This window comes from Oryzias latipes, chromosome 18, assembly GCF_053564925.1.
Source record: "Oryzias latipes strain Hd-rR chromosome 18, Olatipes_Hd-rR_3.1".
NCBI lineage: Eukaryota > Metazoa > Chordata > Actinopteri > Beloniformes > Adrianichthyidae > Oryzias > Oryzias latipes.
The window spans coordinates 18,017,030-18,030,668 of NC_136254.1; the positions used below are offsets into that span (position 1 = coordinate 18,017,030).

The 13,639-nt window shown below is 39.7% G+C and overlaps 1 protein-coding gene across 1 annotated transcript; it reads right to left on the reverse strand.

The window, feature by feature from the left end:
- Positions 1 to 1,569: 1,569 nt before the first annotated feature.
- man2b2 (mannosidase, alpha, class 2B, member 2) lies at positions 1,570 to 12,943 on the reverse strand. Its single transcript, XM_011487548.4, has 19 exons — positions 12,689 to 12,943; positions 11,732 to 11,878; positions 9,764 to 9,869; positions 9,527 to 9,699; positions 9,347 to 9,462; positions 9,086 to 9,263; positions 7,872 to 8,070; positions 7,603 to 7,793; positions 6,649 to 6,814; positions 5,225 to 5,361; positions 4,879 to 5,141; positions 4,619 to 4,810; positions 4,301 to 4,544; positions 4,101 to 4,211; positions 2,519 to 2,711; positions 2,290 to 2,433; positions 2,104 to 2,216; positions 1,914 to 2,031; positions 1,570 to 1,834 (listed from the first exon to the last, which is right to left on the reverse strand). The coding sequence occupies exons 1-19, from the start codon at positions 12,821 to 12,823 to the stop codon at positions 1,734 to 1,736; spliced, it is 3,027 nt and encodes a 1,008-aa protein (XP_011485850.1). The 5' UTR covers positions 12,824 to 12,943; the 3' UTR covers positions 1,570 to 1,733.
- Between the last annotated feature and the right edge of the window lie 696 nt (positions 12,944 to 13,639).

Sequence of the window (13,639 nt, forward strand, 5' to 3'; positions counted from 1 at the left end):
TTACTTTTTTTGTGAAAATCACAATGTTTTTGCGTAGAGTGATTTTTAAACATGATTTGCACTTCAGAGCCACCGTACATTTGAGATGAAAGTGGCACATCTAAAAAATGCCGTTGAGTTTTAACAATATTTTATCCCATTAATTCATTACAGCTATTAATATTAGGAAGAACACAATCAAATTCTGTACATTATTTTTCTCAGTTTTTCAAGCAAATAACCAAAAGGTGGCACGATTTTGCTGATGTCATTTTATACTTAACCCTTGTGCTATCTTAGATGACCCCACCCTTACATTGATGTGTTCTCCCTACCATGACAAAGGTGGATAAAGGTGGAAAGATTTCATGAAATCCATGGACACCAGTGCAGATCACAAATCATTGAAGAAAAAAGGTTCAGAGCACTGTCTAGTGGGTCTAGATGACCCAACTCCCAATGTTAAAGTGCCTAGGATAGCACAAGGGTTACAGTTTATTAAAGTGAGGAATACAATTTTTTTTTTAATTTTATGTATGTATTGTTAACTTAATAAAAAAACTTCAAAGTGTACTAATTTTCTTAAAGGTTTCCAAAATTGCTCTTTTGAGATCCGACTTCAGGTTTAGCAAACTCCCACATGGAAATATTACTTTATCTGGAATCATTTTAAAGTTTTTTTAAACACCTGTAAGTAAAGAATTCCAAAAAATAGTTAGATTTTTCCATTTCCCCTCTAATTTTTTTAAGGTTCTATTATCAAAAAGAAGAACATTGGAAGTTAGTTTTAGTTAAGTATAGACCAACATGAGTATAGCAAGTAACTTGTACTAGTTAGAGATTTAGTGTAGGATTAACTGAATACTTCTTCAGACTAAATTGGAACATTTTAAGTTAACAATATATAAATAGTATATAAAAAGTAAACTTTAATAAACTGCCTCACTTGTAGTATAGATTAAGTATACTTGTAGTACACTTAAATTGGCTACTTTAAGTTATTTGGAATGTTTTATTCAGTAACATTTAGTTGTCAACAATTTTGCATTTTTATTAATCAGTCTTGCCTTTTCCTTTTGTTCAAACACTTTTAGGAGTTATGCTATAGAAATTTAATGCATTATTTAAAATATTTACTTCATTAAATTGTATGAAAACCTGCAGTTTTGGCTTTTTGTAATTGGTGCTTTTTAGGCATTAGCTTAAAAAATTACCTTTTAAGTTAATTTAACACAGTTGACATTCTTCACTTTCTAATGGATAAAACTACATTATACTTTTTCCATATTTGATTTTAAAGCTGTATTTGTGTTTCAGTCTAAATATATAGCTTAACTTGGCAGTTTAAGCAATTATTTCATTATTTTTTAAGTTACTTTGTGTGATAATTTAGTTGCTAACGTTTAGCATCTTTAGAACTCCAGTCTAGTTTTTAGATTTTAGTTGTGTAAGCAAACAGAAAACTACCTCAAATGAAAATGAGTGCTTTTATATAATAAGTTGGTTTAGAAACATGCAAAGTAGCTGAACAGTACACACCATGTGAACAAATGATTGTTTATGAGAAAGAATCAGAGTTTTGAGCAGGAATGACAAAAAAAATCTCTTTATTCTTTGATTTACATTCAAACTTCAGAATAAAAGCACGATTTGCTGAACCTGCAATAATTCATAGCTGTTTTGTGTGATTTTTTTGTATGAATCAATTAATTTTTAAAAGAGTGGTGATCTTCACAGAAGAAATTTGAAAAAGCTCAAACGTTGTTTCTGGAGCTGAAGTGGACAAAAAAGGTTCTGATTTCTTTAGGTGAGATGGTCAAAATGAAATCTTTATGTCCTTGATGAGGTTCTTTCACTGTAAGAGGATAAAAGAAGAAAAGGTGTCACTCCAATACAAACATCAAAAGCGACCATTTTTCCAGCTTTTTTCTCACTTTTTCCCTCATCATTTGCTGTTTTCCACTTCCACCTCTGCAGACCGGCGCTATCCCAGGTTCCTGTTAGAGAGCGCTCCTCCAGCATCGTCACCTCCCCCACGCCCTGCAGAACTTCCTGTTCATCCAGGAAATACACCAACAGTTTAAAAACAAGAAACAAACAAGCACATTGTATATTCATTCATACCTTTATGTTTATGGTGACCGGCTTTGAAAGTTCGGGATCCTCTCCCTCCTCATATAGATGCATTATCCTCAGCAGAACCCGATCATAGTCTGGCTCTGGTGGAAAGTCTTTACCTAAAAGCAAAGTTATGGGGACGGAGGTCAGATCCAACCATTAGGAGGTTGCTGTATCTTCCCCACAGCTAACCTGAGTGTATGTGGTTGAGGTGGATGCTGTGGTTGGAGCTGTAGTTCCATCCGAGGACGCTGAGGCTGAGAAGGTGGAGACTAGGCGGCAAAACTACAGGGCGCACCGGAGAACTGCATCCGGTCTTCTCCTGCCGGGGTTTGCCTGAGAAAGCAGGGAAGGTGGCAACTCTTTAAGATCGCTTTTTGCTCATAATGTCGGTGCAGAAGAAAGAAAAGGCATTTCTTACGAGGATTGTCGATGGGCATGACGACGGGCCTGTGCTGCAGCTCCACCGCCTCCCTCTGGTACAGTCTGGAGGTCGCATTGGCGGATCCCAGCAGCATCCACAGGGTGGGCCTCACCACGGAGCTGTCATTCAGCGTCAGGTTGTAGCCGAGGTTCCACGGCTGGTTGTTCCAGAGCCTCCGATGGAGCATGACCTTAGAGGAAAAGCATGTCAGGATCCACCAATTTCGACGTATTTTTTCTCATTTTAAAATGTTTCACTATGTTAGTAGCAAAACAACACATTTTTATCTGATAGTCCATTATAGGCCTGTCCAGGGTGTACTCCGCCTTCCCCCAGCAGTAGCTGAGATAGGCTCCAGCAACGCAGTGACCCTGAAAAGGATTCAGCGGGTTGTGAAAAGGGATGGATGGATGGATGGTCCTATAATAAGTGCCTTTTTGATTTCTCCTAAAATTTGCTGAACTTAAGCCTCATGGAGTTTGTAACCTTTTCCAATTAAAAACAAAAAACATACAAGAAGTGAAACGCCTCTAGAGAACAACTGTCCAAAAGTGACTTCCTGGCAACTTTACACAAGCTGTCAAAGATAGATAGACCACAGTTTTGAATGTGTATAAAATAAAAATAAATAAAAATGTCCCTCACACACAAAAACGAAAAAAAAAAATGTTGTTTCACACATTAAAGTTAAAACGTAAAACAATCTCATAAACTTTAAAAAGGAAACAAAAAAGGAAAGTATATTTTATGTATATTTTAAAACACTGAAAGAAAAAAGAAACAAGCACATTTACATACATATGCATAAACCAATTCAACCCCAATACTCATAAATAAATTAAAAATGTGCTTTCTTGTATATTTACTAGTAAATATAAGAATAGTAATAATACTTACAGTATATTTCTAAGATCTATGTTCCTTTTAAATTATGCTTGTGAATATTTTTTTTTATGCCAGACCCACTTGGATCGTACCATTTTCCAGCTGCTGTAAGAACTTGAATGCAATGAGGTCAGCTTGGACTCTTTAGGACCCATTCAGGGTTATCCATCAGGCAGAAACGGGATCAAACCTTCCCTACACGTTTCCTCTAAAACAGCATTTTTAGTTTCTCTGTAAGTTGTGTTGCAGGTCTCCACATTTTCATTTCCACTGTGCTGGTTTTGGACTCCACCCGTTGATCATGACACCAAGAAGTTACGGGTGAAAAGCTGAGTCCCTGCTTTGCCAAAGTTCCGATTTTTGAACTCTCAATAGGCCGCCACGGCCAAGTAGCCCTGCTGTCAGGCCGTCACGTCACGCACAACGCTGAAATCGCGCGGCAACACCTCTGATCCCGTCTGTATATCAACCTAACGATAAAAAAGGACGCCTCTGCTGCACGAATCGCGTTCGTTGTGGACACAGCTTCAGGCTTTTAAGAATTAAAAAAACAAACAAACAAAAGTATTCTTTTTGAATGAATTACATCTAAACCAAATATTTATAAAGCTCAATGTTTGCAGAGGCAGAAAAATGCTGCTGTTCTTGTTTTTATAGAGGGCTGTGTTGTTTTATGTTGTCTGACGTCACGTACCTCCAGCTCTCCGTTGGCTTGACTGGACACTCCATGAGCTCTGTCGCTGAGGAGCACCAGTCCACTCCGGTCATCCTTAATGTAGGCTGTCCGAACCATGGGGAAGTAATTCTGGAGCACACATGTAAAAACAAAGAAAGAAATATTGTCATATCCTAAAATAAGGCGATTTCTTATCCAGGTTTTTCCCAGAAACCCACTCTTGCTAAAGTGTTGTTTTGGAACTTCTTGTAGGTTCTCTTCATCATTTGGAAGCCGTTGTCGTCTGTGTACAGACTCTGGTTGTTCTTCAGGGAGGTGCTGGTCCTCAAAACGACCTCTGTGTTGAGCTGGAGGGGTCCCACAGAGTAGGTCTGCTGCAGTCTGTGACACGGAAGCCCCGCCCCGGAAAACTCCGGGACCAGAGTGGTGATGGAGTAGGCGTAGTCGGAATCGTTTTCCCCTCTAGGAAAGAGACAGGACGAAGTAGAGGAAGAATGCAAACTGAACCTGAAGTCCTGGTTCTGCTCCCAACCAACCTGTAGAAGTACTGTCTAATCTCAGTGACGATCTGTCCGGGGATGATCTGCATCTCCACGGCTTGGTAAGCTCTCACAGCCGAAGCGTTGGCGCTGAAGATGTAGTTATCAGAGATGGGTCCTGCATTCACGTCTCCGTTGGCGTGGTATTCCCAGAAATCCTGTGTCATCATCACCCGCTGTTTTTTGGGGCTGTGGAAGCAGTTTGACGCATGAAAACCTTTCAATCAGCCACAGTGTCCTCAGCGCCAGAGTCTCACCTGTACAGGTGAGTGATGCTGTGCAGCAGGTTGGTTTCCTGGTCAAACATGAGTTTGTAGCACCGGTTCAGAACCGGCAGACGCAGCCTTCCAGTTCTCGTCCAGTCCTTCACTCTGCGCCGCTCAAAAACAACCGCCTTGGCTTCGTACGTGTGGCCAGACTTCCCCGAGAACCGGATCAGGTACTTCCTGTGCTGCAAGCCTCCGAGTTGCACCACCACGAAAAGGTCGTATGACGCGTTGGACTGCGCCGAGTGCTGGATCTGCGGCGGAGTGGACACCCCCTTTACGACCGACTTTTTCTCCTTTCTTTTTAAACAAAGGATTTATCTGGGTCCGGACCCACCTGTGCAGAAACCGGCTGCCCTTCGTCATCATAGACGGCGGCGCCCGCGAGTGTCACAGTGATGTTCACCACGGTGGTGATGTTCCACGCCAATGGGTTGTAAATGATGACGTGTTGCTCCAGAGCCTGATCAACACCTAGAGTGAAATAACAAAAAAAAAAAATCACAAACAAAGGTGAGAGTCGCCTCCATGTTCAGTTTTTAGGAATATTTCTTTGCATTTTCTTCAAGAAATCAAAAAATAATTACAAAATAATAAAATAAAAATTTGAAATTCTTCTTTATTACTTCGCCTTTGAGCAAAAATGTTGTCAATGTTACATATCGAAAAATGAACACGCAGGTGGAAATTTATTTTGGACAAAGTGACCCCCTCCCCTCCTCAAAAAACAGATGACATCACAGCAGGTAAAACCATCAAAAAAATCAAATGAGGTCAACATGTCTTTGGGGGCTCAAGAAAAAAGACAAATTCAAAATCAAGTAACAAAACCAAAACACACGTGTCAGGGATTAACAAAGGAAGTTTTGAAGTTTTTATGGGATGGACACAGGACCACACCTTGGTGACCATTTTGTGGCAAAGTGAAAGTTTGTTTGTTTGGAGATTTTCATATATTCGCACCAAATTGGAAAACAATTTTTTTTTTTTTGAGCAAACTTAACAAAATTTCCCCCCCACACAAAAAACATGCAAGTCTAGAACCACAACTGAAGTTTTGTTGACCTTTGACCTTGGATAAAGGCCGCCATCTTGAATATTTCAAAGAGTACTGGTACTGTTTACAAACTTGAACTCCTCCGAGGGATTTCAATATTTAGCCTTCAAACTCCATTAGCCTCTTTGGGAAGCTACTTGGGGAAAGAAAGTTGGTTTAGAAGTTTGTAGATTTTAACGGCTTTAGAGAGACCAACGTGCAAAAGAGGCTTTTTCCTTTGTCTCACATACATCTCACCGGAATATTATGAAAATGCTTGAATCGTTGGCTCCAGCTGAACAAAACGATATAACATACGATATGAACATATTAGGAATATGGGCGTGGTTAACAAAAAAACTCTGTTGCTAGGGAAATCCAAAAATTTAGTTTTTTCAATTTTTCTAAAAATGACTTAAACCTGTTCGTCCACCCCAGGCGACCAAAAGATTAAATGGTTGCCATGGAGATAAAACCAACAGAAAAGCTGCCATTTTGAAAAAAGTGTTTGTTTTTTTATGAATTTGTTATGTGCAGCTCTGACCAGGATGGCAGCCCATCCTGAACGGGTTAAAGGGGAGGCGGCAAGGGCGGGGGCTGGTAGTGGCTGCGGGTTTTAATATCTTTTTAATTTCTATTGAAGTCACTCACAATTCCTCACATTAGTTTCATTGCTCCATCCGTGACATCAGTGAGAAAAGAATCGGTGTGACTGGATTTCCCACCTGCTCCGTGGAAGTTTTCCACAGCGGGGTTATCCAGGTAGTGCGGCAGCAGAAAGAGTGCAGCCTGCAGCTCCTGCACTCCCATCATGCCCTGCATCAGGTGTTGTACGTACATGTCTGCCACCTTCGGAGACTCCGTGCCGGTGATGCCATCATGGTGCTGGACCTTTAGAATACAACAGACGAAACTTTTGTTGTTATCTACGTACAATCTGATGATGTGTTGGGTTTTATCCGGGGGGGGGAGGGTTCATTAGTTTTTAGGGGACTCTGGGCTAACACATAGGCCCCACAAACAAACACATTTCAAAATATAAAATCCACAAATCCTGCTTGACACTTTCACCCTCTATTACCTATTTCTTCATATAATACTCTGTCTGCTAAATGTGATCTTTCCAAAAGTGTCCCTCTTTAAAAAAAACCATCAAAACAGAAACAGTTACTGTAAAAAAATGATCATCTCTTTTACACGTTTTTAAAAAAAATCAAGTTTATTTTGGCCATTTGTATCGTTTACATATGCCTATCCTTCAATATCCTCAATGTCCAAGCTGATAAGTTTGACAAACCAGATAGATTCAATCAAAAATAATGTCATATCTATCTATCTATCTATCTATCTATCTATCTATCTATCTATCTATCTATCTATCTATCTATCTATCTATCTATCTATCTATCTATCTATCTATCTATCTATCTATCTATCTATCTATCTATCTATCTATCTATCTATCTATCTATCTATCTATTCATCCATCCATCTATGCTCTTTGGTCTATTCAATTTTCCAACACAAAAATAACAAATAACTATGATTAAAATAAATAATATCTAAAAAATGCAATGCAATCATTCAGTCATAAAAACAGGAAATTATGAACAATTAATCGATCTGCACCTAAACTTGAGCATCAGATAGGTTGAGCCATTTCGGATGGACTCACGTACCTCAGAGACGGCCCAGCGCAGAGCTCTGAGTTTGTCCAGGGCCCAGTCTTTAGCCACGGGCCCGTCTGGGAAGTGGACTCGGTACCGAGTGAACAGAATCTCTGCTGCGTGCAGCTGGGAACTGGCCCGCCTCGCAAGTCCTTTCAAGACATTTCTAGAGGCGTAAAACCCCGTCCATGCCTGGTAGGGCTCTAAGAAAACAAATGCCACACTGTAATTTACACTGGCGAGGATGGAGAACCCTCAACTACTTTCACTGCATCTCTTACCGGTGGAATATGGCAGGAAGTCCTGGCTCCCACGAACGTCCCAAGTAAGATTGGATTGATGGACGGCTTGGAAATACTGGCTCAGAGTGGCATACTGAACCGTCACCCCAAACTCTTTGCTTTTCTGGTTGATGTATTTCATCAGGGGGTCCATGTTTCTGAACTGAACGGAGGAGTTGTAGAACTGTTTGTCACAGCCCTGAAGAACAACAGCACATGTCAGGTATCAGATGCTTTTTTATGGAAGACGAATGCAAAAAAAACAAAAAAACAATTAGAGACGCACTCTGCTGAAAGTGGTGGTTTTGGTGATTTAACCGTGTTTTTGTGGCATTTTTCTGATGATGGAGGACATTTAAAGATAATTAGGCTTAAAATTGCAGCGGCTGTTAGGTTGGGGTTGTGTGGGGCTGTAAGCTAGCATGTAAACAGAGAGCTCTCAGAAACGGGGAATTGAAGGGGGCCGGGTTGCTCCGTGCCGACGGTCCCGCCCAAAGCGTATGCCATGTTAACACAGACCTCAGCGATGCACATTCAAGCAACCCCATCCAACGAATAGTCTACGTAAAAGTTACGTAAACACACGATTTGAGCGTCCGCATCTAAAACTCTCACGTTCACGCTTCCCTAAACAAATGTGATCATTGCAAGTTAAACCAGTAGACCTTTTGACCAATCGGGGACTTGGATTTGGTAGTGACGTCTGAGTAAAGTCCTTTTTAATTTGTAGAGATGCTGATCGTTTGAAGATGGATTATGAAGAATAAATTAATAATTGAAGTTTGAGCCTGACACAAAGTCTTTCAAATTTCGTAATGCAGCTGTGAAAGAAAAAGCCTGGAACAGGAGTTACCAGATTTGCACCACTTTGACTCTTTGCACCAAACCGCGGACATGCGCTAATATCGGGTAGCGACAATCCATTGTGAACACCATAAAAGGGCATTCAGGAACCAGCGTTTAGCACGTTCTTGAGCGTGCATGACATGCCCAGTGTGTACGTGGCATCAAATATGAATTGCTAGTGAACTTGCGCCGCTCTGCAGAAACTATGTCCCAGAAACAACACAGGTTTGTTGATTTTAGCTAAAAACGGCATAATTATAATCACAAGACCACTGGGAACACTTTAAAAACAATTTAAAAGATGATCGGAGCGGGACTTTAAACAAAAAAAATAAATAAAAAGGAGGATAGCAGGTTTATTTAGTCACCCAAGGCCAGAGCACATGGTTAGTCCTGAACCACGCAGCCCTCTGCTTGATATTCTCCACCATGGTCTTAGCGTAGGCATCTATGGTCTCCTTGGTGACTGGGAGACTCATGTTGGGATAGACTCCATCTTTGGGGGGGTCCGGGAACAAAGCAACTCCATTCCAATAGAAACCAGAGCTGAAAGGCAAGAAAAACTGTTTTTAACTATATAAAAACCAACAGCTCATGGAATTGAATCCTGAAATATCACATTTAAAGACCTGTTGGAGAACGGCACGTGAGACGGGGTGCAGTAGCTGAACTGATCCATGGTGTGGGTGAAGATTTCCTGCTGGGCAGCCAGAGACGGAGAACCTCTCCACACAAACTGCAGCTTCTGTTTCAAATCCAGAACTTCAGAAGACTGCAGGACGGGTTATTATGACAAAAGAGGAGCGCACCTTCGTTTTCTGCATGGCGTCTTTGAGGTCGTAGTCGATGCGAGAGATCAGGTGGGCGTTGAACCCGGCCAGGGCGAACAGGACTGGGGTGGTGGCGGAGGCTCCGAACGGATCCACATGCCATGAGAACTGAGGCCGCACCCCAAACGTCTGGTACAGGAAGCCGTGGCCCTCTGACACAGACAGAAACAGATCGATTGGCGTGTAAAACCACCGCTGAAAAAAAAGCGGGATCACCTGTCATCTGTAGGATCTGGTCGTCCAGGTCCGTCACAGCCTCATCGTGCATCACCTGGCCCCCGATGATGAACTCAAGCCGACCGTCTTTCACAAGCTGTCGCACCTAAAAATGCAGGAATGCATCAAAACTCAAGCCAAACCAAACTACAGCCTTACACGAGGACCCCGCCCCCCCAAAAAAAATTGTAATGAGAAAAAAAAACCTAAGGGGCAAAAAAGCATTAGGTTGTTACTAATTCTGTGAGTTTTCTCACTTAAAAGTTGAGTTTGGTCTGTAATTGTCAATATACGCTTCAACTGTGAGACAGAATGGGCGGAAAAGGAATCAAGGAATCACATTTTATTTTATAATTCATTTTATTTTTAGAATTTATTTGTAAAATGGTGCAAAAAAATGAGTAAAAAATAACCAAAGTTCACCGCATACTTTGTAGGGTAACCCTGGTTGTCAATGATAGACGTCAAAGGGTTTCTTGGTCCATTCCTCCATGCAGATCTTCTCTAGAGCTGGGATGTTTCGGGTCAGACAACAAAGACTTTCAATTCCCTCCATAGATTGTGTATTGGATCGAGGTCCTGAGACTGACTAGACCACTCTAGAACCTTGAAATGCTTTTTATCCAGACACTGCTTGGTTGCCATGGTGATGTGTTTGGGATCATTGTCATGCTGGGTAGATCCCGCCATGTTTCATCCTCAATGATCTCACTGATGGAAGGAGGTTTTTGTCCAACTCAGCCCAATTCATCCTTCCCTTAATACGGATCAGTCCCCTTTGGAAGAAAAGCAGCCCAAACCATGATGTTTCCACCCCCATGCTTCACAATGTGAATAGTGTTTCTTGGAATGCAATTCAGCATTCCAAACATGGCAAGTGGTGTTTATTCCAAAGAGCTCCATTTTATCAGATCACATGATGACAATGTCCTAATTCTCCTCCGGATCATCCAGATCCGGGGTCTGGAATCTTCAATACTTAAAGAACAATTCCGGTCAACTTCTCGCCGCCCAAAACCCAACAGGAGCCTCAAAGTCTTACTTCACCCTTTAGAAAAATAAAACATTAATTTGTATTTATGGTATTATATTTTATGGTAAAAGAGATTTTTTTTCAAAACAACATAGTTTATAACTTTTCAGAAGTTCACACGATCTCCTTTCAAAACAAAAGAATCATCTCATTACAGCAAAATGTAGTAGTGAGTACTCTGTTTATTTGACCGTTGTTGGTTCATTTCAGCCAGGAATTTACTATTTGTTTACTGTCCTCAAAATGATTTTAGATTCATGGATTTTATGATACATGATGCTTGAAAATTTGTCAAATCTACAATTCAGGTAAACTACTAAATGACGTTGCTGGGTGGATTGTTGGGGCATTGTGGGTACTGTAGTCTGCAGCCTGGAGCCTTCACCTGTTTGTCCATTAGCTGAATAAAGTTTGACTCATCTGTCTGTTTTGTTTTGCTGTATGGTCTGAAAAATATGTTCCTTTTTAACATCAAAAACATTATTTTAAGGTCAAAGAACCATATGTGGGGTTTTTAATTTTCTGCACCATTATCCAAATAACACAACCTGAATATGCATTTAAAGAAAATGTTTCATAAAACTATTTCAGGAATGAAGGTAAAAAGTGAGCATGGTTTGACTTTTTTTTTTTTTGCACTTTCTTTTAAAAAAAAAAAGGCACGTGTGATGTTTCTGCATTGATCAAACACATGACTAACTCCTGACTCCCCTTTGTTTTGAGGAGCTGATACACTAAGTAAACATTGTGTTTCAACCTCTTACCTACCTGCTCCTTCGGGTTTTTTTTTCTTTTCTTTTTTGCTTTGATCATTGTCTAAATGTTGAGTTTTTGGACAAAATGCATGTAATCAGTATTGATAAAGATTTGCTTGACCTTTGATTGGAGGAGTGTTAAATGCATCTTGGGTAGGAATGATGTTCCAGTGGCCTGACCTGCTTCTTTTGTAAATCTGAAGCCACGGTGTCCCACCACAGTCGGAAGAACTCCTGCTCCACGGCGATGAACCTGCGCTCTTTGACCTTTGACAGCTCCTCGGTCACACTGCTGTACACGTTGGCTGCATACGCGTGCATGCTCTCCTAGGAGAAGGCAGTCGAGAACACGGCTGATCAGAACCTCAAACAACCACAAATGACTGGAAATGTTACCATTTTCTAAAAAACAAAAATAATAATAAAAAAGTAGGAATTTGTGACTTACAAAATGTAATATCATATTTAAGACCATGGAGCGATTTTCTTTTAAAATTAACGTATTTGATATTATCAGACTAAATCAGTTTATTCGTTTTTAATGTAATAATTCTTCCACACGGATCAAAACTTTGTTCAATTTAGATTCCTACTTGCATATAATAATAATACCCCGAATAATTGTGATTTTGGGGTAAAGATATGTTTAAAAAAACTAAAACTAAAACTAACTAAAAAGAACTAATGCAATAAAGAATAGTATTTTTGATCAGGGGGTCAAAATGTGGAATTTATTATCCAATAATCTGAAGAATGCAAACACCATATATCAGTTTAAAAAAATGTATAAATTTAAAATATATAAAAACTACTTTCTGGACTGACAGACTGAGACTTTTGTGGTTGTGATGTGAAGTAATTTTGAGAAGTGTTTTTGTTTTTTCTTCTTTTTTTTATTTTCTATCAATTTGTAGATAGATATACATATAGATATACATATAACACATAATATATATATATATATATATATATATATATATATATATATATATATATATATATATATATATATATATATATATGATAAATATATAGTTTATATACATATAAAGTTAGACAGTAAATGGTTTTTTGAATGGCGATTTGCTGAACGTTTTCATGATCCAGCAGAAATCGCGTTAGGTCAGAAATGCTCACCTGGATGGTGTAGACCCAGCCTACATCCATGTGACTGTGAGGAATCACGAAGGTTTGGACGGGCTGATCCTCTCCCCTCCCTCCGGAAGACCAACGGCAGCAACAAGCGAACACCAACACGGACAAAAAGCCCATTTTGGGGTCTCCGCAGGCAAATATTCTTCCTCTACTTCGAAACTTTTTCACCCAGACTTCCTCATTGTGTTTTTGTTTTGATGAGGCACGTGACCAGGCTGGCGAGTCATTCTCTACGGAAGCCCTGATCAGCCAAAATATGTCTCGATAGAAGGCAACTTTTTTTTTATTTTTTTTTATTGAACACAATACAAAACAACACCAGAACATTCACATAAAACTTACAAACTATGGCGAATACAAGAGAGGATACCACAATTTGAAAGGAGGCAAGAAAGAAAAAAGAACATTCTTATCAGTATGCATACATAAACCTATATACAGTCATAATCATAGAGAAATTAGGGAAAAGTATAACATAAGAAAACAACAATTTCAGAGTTGGATAGTGTTACTAAATGCAGGGGGATACAACAGATAAATAAACTGTCTCAGACACTGGGAATATCACTCAGGGGGTCAGAAATTGTTATGGCTTTAGGTGAATCGATTAATTTTATGGATTTCAAGTATAAATTGACCTCATTGTTAAAGAAGGTAAAGCTGGGGTGACATTTCTGTAATCTATTTTTGTATATTAAAAACTTGGCTAAACATAACACAGTATTGATATATACATTATTTACACTGTTGTGGCCAAAGATTATTACTTCTTTCGAAAAGAAGTCCATGATGAATGGGAATTTATTTTTTAACCATTTGTAAATATCCAACCAGAACATTTGAACAACATCACACAGGAAAAGGATGTGGCCGATGTCTTCAACAGCAGTTTGGCAGAAGGAACAGCTGTTGTCATCAATGTTGAAACGTAAT

What these genes read in the sequence shown, in the direction of transcription:
- man2b2 (XM_011487548.4), bottom strand. Translation starts at nt 12,823, where the DNA reads ATGGGCTTTTTGTCCGTGTTGGTGTTCGCTTGTTGCTGCCGTTGGTCT. An exon ending in GGCAGCCGGTTTCTGCACAG is followed by an intron (nt 5,142 to 5,224) that starts GTGGGTCCGGAC and finishes ACTCCGCCGCAG; the next exon opens with ATCCAGCACTCGGCGCAGTC. An exon ending in CCTCAACCACATACACTCAG is followed by an intron (nt 2,217 to 2,289) that starts GTTAGCTGTGGG and finishes CTTTGCTTTTAG; the next exon opens with GTAAAGACTTTCCACCAGAG.